General features: G+C 45.2%; 1 protein-coding gene across 1 annotated transcript in view; it reads left to right on the forward strand.

Moving 5' to 3' along the window:
- The first annotated feature begins 404 nt into the window (after window positions 1-404).
- Window positions 405-18,150, forward strand: part of TAF4B (TATA-box binding protein associated factor 4b) — a 73,587-nt gene continuing 55,841 nt past the window's right edge. Inside the window, exon 1 of the mRNA XM_086609238.1 lies at window positions 405-723. Coding sequence (XP_086465364.1) covers window positions 405-723 — 319 coding nt within the window. The remainder of the gene's footprint in view (window positions 724-18,150) is intronic.

Raw genomic sequence — 18,150 nt, forward strand, 5'->3', positions numbered from 1 at the left:
CGCCTGCGCTGGCGGCCGCATGGCTCTATAAACACGGAGGGCGTGGGCGCGCCGCGGCTGGGTGGGCGGGCTCTGAGGGGCGGCGGGGCTGGGCCGGGCCGGGCGCCGCCGCAGTAGGGCGCGCCGGCGGCGGGGGCCCGCCCTTCGCCCGTCCCCTCTCTCCTCCCCTGCCCGCCCTCCCGCCCGCCGCCGGCAGGGGAGGCCGGGCCGGCGGGGCCCACGTGCGCGGCGCCCGGGAGCCGGCAGGACAGGGCAGAGCGGAGCGGAGCGAGGCTACCGTGTGTTTCCGCGGGCGAGCCGGCGGCCGGGACAGCGCCTGAGCGTTCCTCGCCCGTGATGCTGCGGGGCGGCGCAGGGCTCTACGCGACGCAGCCGCCCCCCGTCCCCTCGCCGCCTCCGCCTCCATGAGCACCTCGGCGGCGGCCCCCGTCAGGCTGATGCCCGGCGGGCATCCGGAGCAGGCGGCCGCCGCGCCGCCCGCCAGGCTCCTCTGCGTCCCCGCCGCGGGCCCAGCGCCCGACCGGAGCAGCCCCGCCGCCAAGGTGCCCGGCGGCCCGGCGCCCTCCGCCGCCGCCGCGCAGCCGGCGCCGCCGCGCGTGGCGGCCGCCCCCGGGGGAGCCCTGGTGACGCGGGGGGCCGCCCCCGGGGGGCCGCGGCCGGTAGCGCCCAAGGGGCCGCCCGCGGCCACGCTCCAGTTACCGGCCAACTTCCAGCTGCCCCCAGGTGAGTGGGTGGCCGCCCTGGCGGGCTGCCCCGCCTTCGGGCTGGGTCTCGTGTCGCGTGTCGCGACTTAACCTGGCGTGTTGTGCTCCCTGGGAGCGGGTCGGGAGGACGGGGCGGCAGGCGGGCGTCCCCGGGAGCTCGCCGCCCTGCCCTTGCTGCGGGGGACGAGCCGTGGCGGAGGACGGGTAGGGCGGCGGGGGACACCGGCGGCTGCCGCTACGGGAGGAGGTCTGTCACGGGTGTGCCGAAAGTTTGGGCGAGTTGCTTTTCTGCCCCAAACTTCTGGGAGTTGGGGCGTTGGGAACGTTAAATGGGTGAAGTCATTTAGCACTTGGGGTGCTTATAGCGACTGAGATGCTTGTAGCATATCTGGAGGATGGGTCTGGAAGTCTCTGGACTGAGACAACTTTTTGCGCTGCTGGATAGATAGCACGAGGAGCAGGAGCACTAACCGAAAACTCGGTGGCCAAGTGACCTCGATTTGTGACTTGAAAAAGACTGCTTGAGGCTTTCCTGGAGCTTGGATGAACGAGTAACACGGGGAGCATGAACGTGGGTCAGCGGCTGCGAAGTAACTCCCAGTTGCAGTGGGAGCTCTCAGTTCCCTCCAAGCAAGCTGCTCTGGAGGAATTGTCCTCCCTGTTACGACCAGGCCAACGTGAACCGCTGTCTGAAGGAGCAGCATGTTGAAATTTCATTATGTGTTGCCCTTTGAAACGCTTTTTTCTATAAAGTATACGAGGGAAACGAAGAGTTTAGAGAGGTGCCACGCTTATGGATGTGCTTCCTATAGTGGCAAAGAAGATATTAATGTAGGAATTGCGTAGTGCTGATAAAGATGGCTTAACGCTTTGGATAGCAGCAGAGGGTTAGCTGGGGCTCCTACTTGTGCTTTCTCACATGAGGAGGAAGATGCTGTTGGTTCTAAACTTCCCACTCTTCCCTGTCAGGCTGTACTTTAAATGCTTTTTCAAAAAGAAAGTGACTTGGATTCCACCGGTCTTGGTCTCACTGTATTGGCACCCCAAGATATGTAGTCACTTTATTGCTATTGTTGGTATAATTATTTCCTGCCAGAACAGTTCCTTTGCTGGAGCATCTGTTGCAATTATTTTCAGGTAGAATGTTGCCTAAAAGGATGGGTGGTTTTACGTTAATTCCTGTGCTGCTGGTGCATATTTGCATTTTTTCCCTTTCTTTCTTTTCTCCTTTTTTTCTCCCCATGACTTCATCGAAGACATGCATCTCTCAAGGAAATAGATAACGCTAATGTAATTAAAAAAATAGTATTGTCTTCAATCAGTAAGTTTCACTGTGGATTTCCCAGCATTCGCGTGATGCTATAATATCTGTGTAGTGAGCAGTCAGGGATGAGTCTAAATCCTTGCCAACTTTCCTCTGAAACAAACCATGGTGAAAATATAATTTTTTTTTTTTTTGTAATAGGACTCCCCCAGATCTTCAGGTTTCCTATCTAATGTTTTGGCTTTCTGGAGTGTACTTGCATTCAGTTAAACATCTGTCCGTGAAGGTGAACGCTCATGCGAGTTGCCTGTAGTTTGAGAGCTACAAGTTAGTAAAACTTTTGTTTTTCCTGGTAGCTTGGGTTTGAGTACACCAAGGTATGGTGCTGAATGTCATCTGGCTTGTATTATGACTGTAGGCAGGTGTAACAAAAATAGTGTTGCCCTTTGGTTGCATCAGCTTGTTTTCTTTCTCCTGGGACAAGAAACAAAGCAAGTAGACTTTGTATTGGAAGTTCAGAGGTGCCGGTACTGTGCAGCATTGTAAATTATAAGTTAACTGTATGGAGTTAGGTACTTCAGAAGGAGAACAGAAGTTGTCGAATTTCAAACCGATCGATGTTTCAGGGCAGCTTGTCTAAATAAATGTCGTAAGGATGATTTAAAAATGCATTCTGGCTTGAGTAAATGTTAGTATTCTACCTCCAACTTCTATGTGAATTCAATTTTTAATGAATAATAAAACCATTCAGGAATTTAAATAGAAGATGAATAGCATTAAAGCTACAAGTGTTAGCATCCTTGGGGAAAAAAAAAAGTGGAGTAAACCACCAAATTCTTAGGCTTGAAAAGTTTGTATTTCAAAGAAATTGCAGAATCTAGCCAAGCACGATAAAATAAAGAAGGGAGAAAGCGCCTGACTGGAATCAGGGCATTCAGCCTGTGGCACCTGCCAAGAAAAATGCATACAGAAAGCATTCTCCCCCTGAGTTTCAAAGGGAGGTATTTGAACTGGCTTGTTCTGAGGAAGGCTGGACAGCACTGCCCTACTCATCATCCTGACGTACCTGTGAACTGCTTTGTGGCCTGGAACAGGCACTGTTCCTGTGCTTCTACAGGGCTGCAGTCTGGACGAGGAAGGGCACCAGAGGAGCTGTATTTGTCCCCATGGCTTGGAGGGCTGTGGACGTTCATGGAAGTCATGGATTTAGGCTGTTCTTTCCCTTCTGTCTCTACTTCCCCCTCCCTCTTGCCCAAAATAAAGCCAGGGGGGTGGGAAAGGCTGGTGACCAGGTATGACTCCTCACCTCTCTGAGCACAGATTGTCCCTCTGCCAAGTGCCACTTTACCCGGTTACCCAGGAAAGATCGCTGATCTTTGCAAGTTCTCCAGGTCTTGCAGGACCCAGACTTGCTCATGAGTAACAACGTTTTTTGATCACCTTCCTATGTTTTCTCTGACTTTCAGCTGAGTAGCAAGTGGTTAGACCAGTGCTGGTACTCGAGACCTTCCTCCTCTACCACCACCCTCAAGATGTGCCCTATGCTAGCAGTCAGGAGATGAGGGTCCACCCCTAGCATATGGCTGGCCACCACTGGGGGTTTTAGCACGCAGTAGGACATCAGCTGGGGACCAGTAGGACATCAGCTGGGGACCGTGTCCTTCGTACACCTTCAGCTGGACAGATTCTGCCTTGAAGGTTTGGTTGTGGCATTTTGACCTTACATGCCATCAGCTCAGATTGGGCTACGCGTTCCTAAATGGAGGGAACTTGTGTGATCTACCAAAGGGACTCTGCTTCAATTGCCCATTTTGTTGACAAGGACACGTTAGCAGCGTTTCAGAAGGCTTTGCGTGTAGCAGTCTGTGGGACTGGCAGAGAGCAGACCAGCATGGCCAGTGCGGCACTGCCTCAGTCCTGAGTTCTGCTGGTCTTCTGGTCTGTGCTGATGCTCACAAAACTGCAAACGTCTCGTGTCATGGACCACCTGCTTAACAAGAAATTGTGTCCTTGGTTCACTCAAGCCTAATGTGGAGGGTAAAATGCTTGGGCTGTGCTATTAACAGGAGGAAACAGTTAAAGACTTGGGAAGGGGAAAGGAGTGACAAGGTTTCCATGGGCCATGATGAATGTCTGTAGCTCACCTTAGTGTCTTTGGGCCCTGCACTGCTTTGGAGAAGTGGAGAGTAGAAAAAGAGCATAAAAATAACATGGGAAATGTTGTTCCTTGACTTGCTTTCTTCTTTACTTTTCTTGAACTTATTTTTTTCACTTCTGTGTCTGTTCTTGTGGCTCTCATTCTGTCCCTGGCTCTGGAATGCTTGTTATAGGCAGGCGTTGAAAGGACAATTAGCAGATGTCTGCTTCTCTTGTGGAAGGACAAAAAAATACAGAACTCGACCAGACGCCAGGGATCCTCCGTTGTTACCTTAGGATCTACTTGCAGCAGGAAGCTCTTCAAAAAGCTCACCTGATGCCACTGCTGCTAGTTAGAGGGCTGTGACAGTGACTGCCAGTGCTCTTCACTGTAGCATCAGTTTTCTCTGCTGCGTGTATTTCTGTTTTATGCTTTCCGCTATTGCCAACACCAATGGGCCTGAACAAGTACGGTGTCAGCAAAGAGAAGGTGCCCTGAGTCTGCCTTGATTTGCGCTAGGAAGCTGGTCCAAGGCGTGGCTGTCACAGAGTTTCCTTTGCGCCTGACTTGGAGGGGAATGGCAGCAGGTAACAGGTTCTTGGTTTCTGTTTGCAGCTCCATGGACTTCGCTTGGATGTTTTGGCTTGTCCTTGGCAGGTTTTCCACTGCCTACAGCTTATCTCGGCTGATAGCGGGTAACTGTTCCGAAAGCACAACCGCCGTTCATGGCGGGTGGCCAGGGCTGTGAGGCAAGAGGCTGGCAGTCGGCGTGCGGACACCTGCGAGTGGGAGGGAGAGACAGACCTGGTGCGGGTATCCCAAAGCTGCTGTGGGGTGGTATGGAGCTTGATCTCTTTGGGATTCTCTTAATTGGATATAGAAACTAAGGTAACCTGAAGAGGTAAGGGCTGGGAAACATCTGGATGCTGCCACCTTCTGCTTTTGAAGTTGTCCTAATACCTTTCAAGTACAGTACTCTGAATCTCCCTCTTCACGTTCTGGTTGTTACTTCTCGGTTGTAAAGCTACATGAGGAATCTGATATTTTCTTATTTACATCTAGTCCTTCACTTTGGAATAGGGGGAAGCGCTGATTTTAAGATACTTCTTCGTTTTTATTATGTTTGGGTAGGAGGAGGCTATCTAAAGATTTCTTGTTTCAACGAGGCAAAAAACCTAGAAACTACTTCAAAGTCTGCAATCTCTGGATGTTGATAATCTCATGAAGTCTGAGCCTAATACTTCTGCTAAGGGCTAGATAATATATGGTTGTAACCTTTTATATCCCAATAGTGTCCTCTGTTTAACAGGTTTATCAGAACGGATTCTTTACAAACTTCTCTCTTCATGTTTAGTGATATTAGTCAACTTTCTTTTCTGAGCAGGGGTCAACAAAGCTGTGACAGGCTTGAGGAATTAAGTCAAACTTCAAAAAAATAGTGAGTGAATGTCTTCTGCTGTAACCAGTAGAAATTTTGGCTGCTCTGTAGGACTTGATTTTCCTTTCAGGACTGAATGTGCCTAGCAAAACAATGCCTTCATATCATTAAATGCACAACCCTGTGGGAATTAAGATTTAAATCTTGGCAGAAGATATAAAGCTAACTTCTAGAGTTATGATATTCACAAAAAAAACCCAGATGCATTCTGAATGCCGATGGACTGAAATATGATGCTCAGTAAAATTAATGTTAAATGCTATTCAGATTTTATAATCAATTGGAGTGTAATGCAAAGAATTACAGCTAGACTGATGAATAGTAAACTCTTTTTCATCCTTAGAAGAGAGAGAATGTGAGCCTGACTTCTGTTACTTTTGCAGTATTTAAAGGACCCTCCAGCTTGTAGCATTAAAAATAACATCATCCACGCACAAGTGACAGCTGGAAGAAATACTAATTATATTTCAATATTCTTTTCTCAAAGATGCTGATAAAGTAGGTAAGTTCATGAGTTATTTTGAGTAGTTTGCAATACCAGGTTTTTTTTAAGTTAGAGAACCAAGTGTTTGTCATGCTATGTGGTAGAAATCTACACTGTGCTTAGTGGGTAGGATTATATGTCACAATTGTATATGTGAGTTTTGATGTAAGTTGCAAAGCCTCTGATAACTATCAAAGATGAATAATTAGTACTGCCCTAACCACTTAGACAAAAACCCAAAGGCAAATACTTTTTTAAAAAATTCTTTTTGCATGAAGCTACTTCTCTGAAAACTATGATGACTTCAAAAGAAAAATGTATGAAATTTGCGAAGTGGAAAAGATCACAATAGATGTTTCTAAGTTGCTTGCTATTTTGTCAGAGTTAAGATCTGTTCTGCCATCTGGGTCACCTTTAGAACAAAGTACACTAATGGGTCTTTTCCACTAATGCCTTGAGGAAGTAGTCTCTAATCACAACTGAAGCAGGGTAAAAATGGCTGCATATGGAAGATCTTTGTTGCTCATGAGCAAATCTAGGATCTGTTAAGACTGGAGAACTCCTGAACCTCAGTGATCTTGCTGGAGTGATTTGGTGAGCTAAGAACAGCGAGATGTTCTCAAAGAGTTGTGGTCAATGGTTCAATGTCCACGTGGAGGCCAGTGACGAGTGGTGTTCCTCAGGGGTCGGTACTGGGACCAGTGCTATTTAACATCTTTGTTGGAGACATGGACAGTGGGATCGAGTGCACCCTCAGCAAGTTTGCAGATGACACCAAGTTGTGTGGTGTTGTGGACACGCTGGAGAGAAGGGATGCCATCCAGAGGGACCTTGACAGGCTGGAGAGATGGGCCTGTGAGAACCTAATGAAGTTCAACAAGGCCAAGTGCAAGGTCCTGCACGTGGGTCGGGGCAATCCCAAGCACAAATACAGGCTGGGCGGAGAATGGATTGAGAGCAGCCCTGAGGAAAAGGACTTGAGAGTGCTGGTGGATGAGAAGCTCAACATGAGCCGGCAATGTGCACTGGCAGCCCAGAAAGCCAACCGTATACTGGGCTGTATCAAAAGGAGTGTGGCCAGCAGGTCGAGGGAGGTGATTCTGCCCCTCTACTCTGCTCTCGTGAGACCCCACCTGGAATACTGTGTTCAGCTCTGGAGTCCCCAACACAAGAAGGACATGGAGCTACTGGAACGAGTCCAGAGGAGGGCCACGAAGATGATCCGAGGGCTGGAGCACCTCTGCTATGAAGACAGGCTGAGAGAGTTGGGGCTGTTCAGCCTGGAGAAGAGAAGGCTCTGGGGTGATCTTATAGCAGCTTTCCAGTACCTAAAGGGGGCCTACAGGAAAGCTGGAGAGGGACTTTTTACAAGGGCGTGTAGTGATAGGACAAGGGGCAATGGATTTAAACTGAAAGAGGGCAGATTTAGGTTAGATAGAAGAAAGAAATTCTTTACATTGAGGGTAGTGAGGTACTGGAACAGGTTGCCCAGAGAAGTTGTGGATGCCCCATCCCTGGAAGTGTTCAAGGCCAGGTTGGATGAGGCTTTGGGCAACCTGGTGTAGTGGAGGATTTCCCTGCCCATGGCAGGGGAGTTGGAACTAGATGATCTTTAAGGTCCCTTCCAACCCTAACCATTCTATGATTCTATGTTACGATGGCACTTGGTTTTCATAGCTCGTGTTTGCAGACCTCTTCTAGCACACACTTCCAGTTTGGTGGAGACAGAGGAGATGGCTTTGTTAGCACTGGCTGCTCCCTGGAGTTACCTTGGGTGGATGTCCACACTAGGTTAACAGGCGAGTGAAACAGCATGCCCTGGTTATTGCAGTGCCTGAAGACACTTGCAACGGGCCAAGTGGCAGTTGCCATCTAGTTCAAGCGGAGCCCTCGGTGCCAGGTCCAGCTGACTGCTTGGTGGTGTGTTACTAAGGAGTCTGCTTAGGGCCACCGATGGTGTGTTGAAGGCGGTAAGTGTATTCAAAATACCTTTATATATGACTTGCGTACTAGCCACGTGATAAATGCCACACAGTTTTGGTGACAGTTTCCACAGCACCTATGTAGATAGAAGTTAATACTTCCATGAAGGTTTTGCTGTCTTCTACAAGAATTTTTGTACGCTCCGTCCCACTTAGAGCAAGGTGATAATCAGTGTTAAAATTCAGTGTTAAGCCCTTGCTTGCCCTTCTGAAAAAAGTGAAAATCCATCCAACAGAGGGTTGAATATGTACTTTTAGAGGAAATCAAGTGGAATTCAACCTTCTGCTGAACACCAAGGAAACAAGTGCCCCTTTGCAAAATTGATCTGTGTTGAGTTGATTCTCCTCTTATTTAAAGGAGGCTGATCTTGTCCTTTATTAGAACCCTACTAAGACACCAGTTGCGTTTTTTAGCATCTCTTAAGATTTATAGTTCAACACTCTTTAAGTTTCAGGTTTCTGTCTAGCAGCTTAATAGCTCCCAGTGTTTTAGAAATGTTAAGTGCAGGGCATTGGCATACCTTCTGGTCCTTAGAAAGCTATGCACTGTATATATATGGCTGCAATGTGACAAGCATCTAACTTCCTATTTAAAGAATTTCACTCCAGTGAATATTAGGAGTACACTGCAAACTTGAAGAGGGTGTGGTGTATAGATTCAGTGCCTTTTTCATTGCAGTAGGAGTGGTTTCGAAAGTAAGGAAGTGTTACTTTGGCTCCATGGAGGTACTGTTTCACTGCCATCAGCCGAGTCATCTGCAAATATTTGAAGCTCCTTCATGAAGTTACTTGGGTCCTGGAGAACTCTTAAGTCAGATCATCTTATCTGTAGACAATCCTGGAACTGTCTGATTACTCGGATAGGAAAGCAACCAAGCCTCAAGTAGCAAAGTTGCAAACCACAAAGATGAGATGGAGAAATGCTGATGGGAAATGATTCCGGTTGCTGAAAGACATGGCCCAAGGAAAAGGGCTAGATGTTCTCATGATATCAAATAAGACTCTGCCTTGTGGAATGCAGCATTGGCAGGGAATCCCGTGTATCTACCCACAGTAAAACCAAAACCTCTTGGGATTCAAGTGTAATAAATACACTTTGAATTTGAATAGAAACAGTAGTGTCATCTTGGAACTATGCCCAGAAGCATCTATGACCTGTCAGTAATTTACAGCCCCTCCAAGAATCAATGCAATGTCCAGATTTTCTTTAGATGGTTGGTATGGACATCCGCTGTTTACTATAAATAGAAGGTATACTACCTTGCCAGTGGGACAGTTATATTTTTGCACAAGAGTTCTACTATAACTGTAAAATTGTGTGGTTATAAATGTATTCTGAAGTAATGAAGCTCAACTGTGCTTGCACTTGAGGAAGACTCTCAGGTCTTTCCTAAAACGTGGGCTGGTATTCTGTGAAAAGGCATCAGTACCATGGAGTCCAGTTGCTCGTCTGTTAAATAAGGATACCCATCTGGGCACCGGAATGCATTGATGAGCAGCTGGCCTCTAACAGCTTGGATAAGACTTACTGATTAAGCAGTGTGTGAAACCTGTCTTCAGATCTTTGTGTTTTTTAGCACTTTGTGTCTAGTTCCTGGAGGAAGGGAGGGACAGGGGATGTTGTTTAGACTCTTTGGAAAGATTGTGGTGTCCGTTGTTCTGGACGATTTGAAACAATAGGTTGTCAGACTCTGCTCCATCCTGTCTAGAAAAGATATCTTCATCCCTTTCCTGGCTCCCTACGCTTGAAAAGGCTGTGCCTGTAGTGGGCATCTCAGGAGCTGGTGCCCACTGTTAGCATGGAACCTTGCTGGAGAAAGGTTGGAGTTACTGGAGACAGAAGCCTTCGCTGAGGCTGTATGCCCATCCAGCTGTTAGTGTGACAGAGTTGTGGGTGCTTGGTGGTTTAAAAATCTGCTCACAGGAACCCAGGCAATCTGGGAAACAGTAATGCTAGTGAAGCAGCGCTACCAAGTGGACAGTGATGTATGTGAGTAAGGCTAGTCCCTGGCCTTGACAAGGTGAGATGTGGTCAGACATCTGAGGCCGATGCAACTTTAAAAGTTGTAGGCCAGAGTCTACAAGAATCTGCAGTGTGGTGTTTGTGCAGTTGGCAAAGATGCGATCAACTTCTTTAAAGGACTTGCCGGGTATAACGTTGTATTGTATTTTATTAAGCCCATCTGTGTTCTGTTGCAGCATGAAAGCATATTGGGATTACGCCCTTTGAACTTTTCTCCTGACCTGGAAATTAATGAATTCCCTCTCTGTGGGCAAAACAAGGTGTCTTTCATTGAAACTCAAAATCAGACATCTCATCGTGACACTACAGTATCTGCATGCTAGTCACTCGTCCTGAGCTGTTGCTACAAAGACCCATCAGGATAGAAACTTTGTTGGAATAGAGGGAAAGGGCACAGAGAGTGATTTCTGAGATACGTAATGATTTGGTTAGAGAAATGACATGTGAATGGAATGAATTGGTTGAGGGCCTGGTCATGTGGTAAGTGATTCTGGTTGCTGCCGTAACAGTGTTGATTATGGGTTGGTCATTGCTGAATTCTTCTTACGTCAACTGAAATTGACTTCCAAAGGTAGGAATGATTTGTTGTACACAGTAAAATGCTTTGTGGATGTAGTGTACAAGCTGAACAACTCAACTTTACTCATATGGTGTAGATGAGAAATCTGCCTGTCTGGGAAATCTAAGAGCAGTCGGAGATGTTTTCCCAATGAAAGCCCCAAACAGGCAATCTTTGTGGCTTCCCAGAAGATCAGTTATCCGAAGTCAATTGTATTTGATTTAAGGATAAAAGTTAGAGCCCATCATTGGGAGCCTGTGGTGAGTTATCCTTGAGCAGCTGCCAGATCTTCGTTGTAGCTTCGTTCCTAAGACAAAAAGAAGCACAGCTAGATGTTGCCTCCAGATTGGGCTGTCATCTTTTTTTTTCTTGCTCTTCGCTACAGAAATCTGCAGTAGACATCTAGGAAAAGTCGAGCACCAAGTGAGGGTCATGGGGAATAAGTAGTTCTCCTGCATGCAGTACAGTCCATACTTCATCTGAAAACATACAGCCCCAACATATTAGAAAGGTTATGTAAAAGTTAGGTCACTTCAGTGTCGGATTTACCTATCGTGTCTTTGCACAATATTTCATTAGCACTTTCTTCCTCTTTACCAGTCTTTTACAGTCAATCTACAGCATAACACACCTTGATATAATCACTGCCTGAGCAATCGATGTCTCTAATAACATCCACTCTGAGTCTGTCTTATTCAGTCCTGTAATGTGTTTTTGTAACTTTTAAGTGATCTGTTCTGTAAGCCTCAGTAAATGGGATTGAAGAAGAAAAAAAATGTATTTTTTTAAAGGATGCCTTTAGAGAGAAAAACTTTTCAAAGCTGTTGCATGGATTAGTAGTATTTGGCCGTTTATTTTCTGAATTTTGAGTCATCCTAAATAGTCAAGCTAAGAAACTTAAAACCAATATTTCTTTCTAGTTGCCATTCAGTTTCCTACAAGAACATCCCCTTTAAAGCTTGGTCTTACCTTGTAACTGCCTTAAAAGCTATCCCTTTGTTTTGAGTAGTTCAGTGAAAGAATGAGATTTGTTTAGGAACACAGGGCACTGAAATGTTACTGTTGTTTTAGAACAGTTTTTGTTGTTAAACTGTTCACCTACTGATTTGGAACCTGAAAGTCTCATTTAGCTCTGTATTTGTAGTTGGTGTTAAAGTGAACTTTGTTATGGTTGGCAAATACCTGATGGCAGGCACCCCTTGTTTTGAAATAAGCTAAAGTTGCCCTTCTTCGAAGCAGCTTTTGTGACTTGTGTTCTCTTAAATGAGTCGGGTCTAGCGCAGTTGTTTCTTGCTTGCATTTTATTTTAAGAGCAGGAGATTTTTCATTTCATCCTGTTGCTCCCCAGCCAGCAGTTCCAAAGAGCTGTTATGTTGAGCAGTTGTGTTGGAAACCACATAATCGGAGTGGTGGCTTAGCTTGACAACTTCAGCTTCACGTGTGACAGCATGCGGTATATCTCCACCAGAGCATGTCTGCTGGCCGGTTCATCTCAGGAGATTCCCCTTAAGAAACGGCCTTAGGCTTGTCTTACGTGGCACAAATTTAATGGTGGAAGTAGCCCTTACGGTGGAGTGCTTCTAGCGTATATTGGTGTTCAGTGCTGCTGGATGAAACCTGACTTTGGTTGACAGCACAACTTTATGTTAACAGTGTGGTTTCCTGAACGCTGTTGTTTGAAATACGGTGATGCCCAGGCAGGTGGCCTTACATACAGTGGCATAAACAGATCTCTGCCACGATCCCACAGCACCTTGTTCATGTCTCTGGTGAATTTTTGGTTCTCTGTCTGTAGTTACAGTGAAGAGGTGTCTGGAAGCTGCTCCTCCTGCTAACCTGTGTTTCTTCATTCCTGAGTTGGATGCTGAACCCAGCTACAGCTTAGAAAATTTGAAGTGCATTATAACCAAGTTCAGAAAAAGCTGAATTTCCTTGTCTGGTAGTGCTACAGCAATAATTTACGGTGGAGGTATCTCAGGTTTGAGCAGCAGATGGAAATTTAATAGAAGGCCTCCAGTTTTCCATGGCATGCACTGCTGACCTGCCTAGGTAGAGGCTGTTCTGAGTGGTGGCTGCCTGGGCATGCAGGAGTGATGCTGGGTGCTCTTTCTGGAGGCACGATTCCTGGAGCTCCTGTTCCAGGAGAAGGCAGGTCACTGAGGAGAAAGGGTACACATCCTCACGGAGATCTCTTCTATAGTGTGGCTCCTTCTGGGTAGCTTTGGAAGAAGTTGAGACGGATTTCGGTTGTCAGTTCCTTCCCCTCCAGCCTTCCTGCAGGATTGCAGGGAGCAAAGGGCTGAAATAGCTGATTTTATTTTCATAGAATAATAGAATGGTTTGGGTTGGGAAGGACTTTAAAGATCATCTAGTTCCAATCCCCCTGCCATGGGCAGGGACACCTTCCCCTAAATCAGGTTGCTCTAAGCCCCATCCAACCCGGCCTTGAACACTTGCATGGATGGGGCATCTACAGCTTCGCTGGGCAACCTGTTCCAGTGCCTCACTGCCCTCAGAGTGAAGAATTTCTTCCTTATATCTAATCTAAATCTACCCTCTTTTGGTTGAAAGCAATTTCCCCTTGTCCTATCACTCCATGCCCTTGTAAAAAGTCCCTCTCCAGCTTTCTTGTAGGCCCCTTTAAGTACTGGAAGGCTTCTAGAAGGTCTTCCTGGAGCCTTCTCTTCTCCAGGCTGAACAACCCCAGTTCTCTCAGCCTGTCTTCCTAGGAGAGGTGCTCCAGCCCTCAGATTATCTTCGTGGCCCTCCTCTGGATCCACTCCAACAGGTCCATGTCCTTGTTGTGTTGGGGACCCCAAGCTGAATGCAGTACTCCAGGTGGAGTCTCACCAGAGCAGTCACAAAAAATAAATGACTTTCCAAAGGATGTTTTTGGCAGGACAGGCAGAATTTCTAGAGACAGAAGTCTCAATTTATTGTATAAAAAGGGCTGTTAATCTCTGAGACACACCTGGTCCTCCAGTGAAGACTGTAAGAACTGATCCCTGCTGGTAACTGGTCGCTTTGGTTTTCTGTTTGTGATCCGAAAATAGGAACAGCCTTGTAGCCATAAAGGGATCGCACCTTACTCTTAGTATCGAAGTGCATGAGTGGTGAAAAAGTCTTTCCTATTCTCTGAAACAACTTCAGTGAAACTATCAAACTGTGTATCCTGTAAACACTGCTTTCTTGGAAATGCTACTCAAAAGAGAGCACCTTTGGTGTTAACAAAGATGCATGATGCTGTTCAGTAACTACAGCTGATGTTGATATGGTCGGAGTTTGCAGATATCTTTTCTGCTTGTAGATGCTGTGCTGAGAGGTGTTAGCTGAAACATCACTGTTTCAGCTGTTTAGTTTTTTTCCCCCCATTTTCCTGTGGAGTTGCAATGTAGTGACTGACTTCAAGACCTGATCTGTTGTCACGTTTAGTTTGGCAAAAAATTGCTTTCTAGTGAATGTGAAAACAGCTCTTGAGAAGCAATGTTGTTGTGTTTGGGGCTTTTTCATATTCGTCTTTTGTGTGAAGAAGGTGAATTCTTGCACTTCTCTTTGGTTCTGATGATATCTGCATGAGTCTGTTTACGTAACCTTTCTATTGAGAACCTCAAGGTTATCATCACCTGCTATTCCTTCACTTCACACATGTGCAGCTGTATGTAGTGTATGAAACTTCAAGTGTTGGTTTTGAGTGCTGTGGAACCTTTTCTTCTGGCAGAAGACTCCTCCTGTATCTCCTCTTGGAGACAGCACTGTTGACTTCAGCCTTGGATCATTGCTTTTGTTTCAAGGCAGAGGGAGTACCAAAAGATTTGAAGTATTTTTAAGTTGTGAAAAATGTAAGTAAATTGCAGCCAGAAGTAAATTTTCCACCAGAAGTGAAAAATAAATGCCCTTCCAACACTAACCGTTCTGTGATTCTATGATTCTCAACAGCTTTCAAACCAACGTGTCAGTTTACTGTCACTCTGTGGTGATATAGATTGTAACTGCCCAAAACTGTGTTTCATGCTTGAAGTGATGTCTTGTGGCTCTTCGCTATATGGATCTGTAGCTATGACAGTTGTTTCAAATTTGTCTTCAGCTTTATTGTGCTAGCATCAGACATTTACAGTATTAAGGCTACAATAATATTGGTGGGCTACCATAATATTGGTTTTGTAGTTCTAATTTTGCTATCTATCACGAAAAGCTGCCATGAAAAGGCTACCACCATATTAGAAGTTCTGCAAAATTGAACAAATATAGGGAAATTAATGTTTGTTCCAAGTGGGACAGGTTCTGCTGTAACTTATACGGAAGTAAACAGGATTCATCTTAATCATATGTTCCAATCAAGGCTATGGCCACTGGAGTGGCCTTAGGTAACTTCTTCTGTGGATGCTCTCACCAAGTATAAGCCTAAAGTTATTTTGCACTGTTTTGCTGAAGTATGGATGTATTTGTGTTGACTAATCCTGTTACTAGGAGGAAAGTTGATTCATGCTTCAGGGTACAGCGCTGTTGGGGAACATTGCAGTCATAGTCAAATGTAAAGGGACTACTGGGATTTGTTAGTCATAGAATCATAGAATGATTTGGGTTGGAAGGGACCTTAAAGATCATCCAGTTCCAACCCTCTTGCCACAGGCAGGGATACCTTCCACTAGATGAGGTTGCTCAAAGCCTCATCCAACCTGGCCTTGAACACTTCCAGGGATGGGGCATCTGCAACTCATCTGAGCAACCTGTGCCAGTGTTTCACTACCCTTATTGTAAAAAATTTCTTCCTTATATCTGATTGAAATCTGCCCTCTTTCAGTTTAAAGCCATTGCCCCTTGTCTTACCACTATATACCTTTGTAAAAAGTCCCTCTCCAGCTCCTGTAGGCCCCATTTAAGTGGTGGAAGGCTGCTATGAGATCACCCGGGAGCCTTCTCTTCTCTAGGCTGAGTAACCCCAGCTCTTTCAGCCTGTCTTCATAGGACAGGTGCTCAAGCCCTTGGTGCTTGTTTTTTGTTTACTCTTTTTTTTAGATGTTTATGAATTCACATATGAACTGTATTGTATTCGCATAAGCTTGCTAGCTGTGCTGCTCTTGAGTTAATTTCAAGGCAAATGCAGTCTACAGGAAACTCTACCCATTCCAGTGATGGGAGGATGGGATATTCTTCAGGCAGGATCTCCATCTGTGGTGAATGCTAACTGAAACTTCAGAACAGTAGTGCAAAAAAAGCCAAATCCAACCCTATAATCAAGTTGACTGGTAAAGATGCTGTTTCTGATATGCAGTATGATTTGGAGAAGTAGCAATTGTGCTTCTGACAGTTTGACTTAAAAAAACCAAACATAGCGAGTAGTGACAAGATATGCAATATATGAAAACAAAACAATGCATTCTAAATCTCTAAAGGAATTAAATGATAAATTTATATGTGCCTTCTCAAAGAGTAGAGCTAGCAATGACGTTTTAAAGCAAGCTTAGAAAAGAAAAGCCTAAAACCTCCAGTAGCAACACTTCTGCCATCCTGACTGTAGACCTAGAGCAGAGAGAAAGTAGTAGCTATTGCTATCAAAAGTGTATGGCATCATCAGTTTTCTCTCTTCCCCTAGAACCTGCATAAGCATGTGATGTGAACACGGAAAAAAATGCACGTTTTTGACTGAAGATAACTTGTATGCCATTAATCACTGTCTAAATAAGATGGCATGAAAAGAAGATTAGAAATCTGATCTGTTTTCTGTGAGTCCGGGTATTCATTGATTAAATTAGAAGATCCATCTGTACCTAAATATAATTGTAGTCAAGAGTTCAGTGGCGGAGGAGGAAGCTGAGTTGTCAGATGGAGTAACAGTATTTTCTGGATATGCAGCTGCCTTGTGCGTCTGCCTCATTTAGTAAAGGCTACTTGAGGAAGGGGGGAATCACTCCAGATGCTGCTCTTGCAGTCCCGGTTTGTGTGTGCTATGTAAATGGCAATATGTTGATGTTACAGAATTTTATACCAAGTTTTGTGTTGCCTTGTGATATCCTCTTAATGCTTTTAGATGTGGAAGATGAAAAGCTGTTTCTAAGCATATGGTTATAGCTTGATTTTTTTTTTAAAAAAAAAAAAAAAACAAGGAGCTTGTGGCTTTTGCTGTTGTATTCATTTAAACTCAGACAGAAGCAGTGTTTTAGGCTGCACCGTACTACAATATTTTGACAGCTTCCGGACTAACCAGGTAGTAAAGACACTATTCCATTGATGCAGGCTTGTTTTATGCTGGGAAAGATTGTAAGTGTTCGTGGAAGATCTGGGATTCTTCAAATATTGGATAGCTTGCAAGAACATTTAGTGCAGGCCTCAAAAATGTTGAGATACTCTTATTTACGTATTTGGCGTTCTCCTTTACCTTCCCCCTTTCTTTTATATGAAAAGCCTTCGTTAAGTGAAGTGTTTGAGGACAGAAGTTTCAGTGGTGGACTCTGCAGCAGCTGCTGTTGAAGGTAAAGGAGGTGAGGCACCAGCAAAAGTAGGGTGCTCTGTACCTCCCTTGAAGGATCTGAAGCTGTTCAGACTAGGAATCCAGCTAGTATATTGTATTTGTGACCCTGATGAAATGTCTGCGTTTTCCCGGGCCTAGCCCTTAGGGGCCTGAGGAGGAGGAGGAGATGGCATTGGTAGCTGAATGGTTTCCAAATGCAGGGAGGACGGCACTGTGGTGTGACATCTGACTGATTCGCCTTAGGGTGGCTTTCATTTGAAAGCTGTAGTAAAAATACTCCTTGTTTGTTAACTGTTTAATTGTTTGTTGTTACAGATGATGGGGTAGGAGAAAGGTGGTAGGAGTTGAATTGTACTGGGCTGACATAGCTGTAGGTTTGAAAAAATAACAAAAATGCAAGGAAACAAGGCAGAAGAGTCTTCCTCCCCCACCCCCTTGGAATATCCCTATTTGGCTGTACCCTGCTTTGATTAAAACCATGCATTTTAATGCTTTTGGACAGATCCTTGACAGAGGAACAGCTTCACATGTCTGAATGGCCTTGGCCATTCAGTGTTCTCTCACTAAGGGGGATGGTCTTGATATAGGCAGGTGAACTGATATTAATCAGGCTTCGATTCCCATTGAAGGTTTTCTTTAAACCATATCTTCATCTGTAAGTATGTGCCTAAATGTCCAGAAAGTGGAAATTAATAGAGGCAGCCAAGTCTGATAATGGTGATGAATTTTGCAGGTTAAAGAACTGCTTAAAGAAGTTACTGTTAAAGTAATCCCAGAGCGTGTGTATGGAGTGTGTATGTCTTTTTAACATCCAAAATATCTTTTTGACTCAAAAGATGAACTACTTTGCAATTTGCGTCTTGTTTGCACATAGTGTTTCGATGTAGCTGTCTAGTTAAGTTTTTCTCTTGACTGTAGGAATTGTTTTCTGTCATAAAATGCAGAGTAAAGCTGGTGTACATTTACGTTTCTTGGCAGCTGTTCCTTGGAGTAAGAAACTAGATATTACATTATCTTATGAGTATGGTCTAGTCACTTCTTCTACAGAAGCATAGGAAACCCATAATATTGCTTAATTTCTATCCGTCTG

Source organism: Tauraco erythrolophus, chromosome 3, assembly GCF_009769465.1.
Source record: "Tauraco erythrolophus isolate bTauEry1 chromosome 3, bTauEry1.pri, whole genome shotgun sequence".
In the NCBI taxonomy this organism is placed as follows: Eukaryota; Metazoa; Chordata; class Aves; order Musophagiformes; family Musophagidae; genus Tauraco; species Tauraco erythrolophus.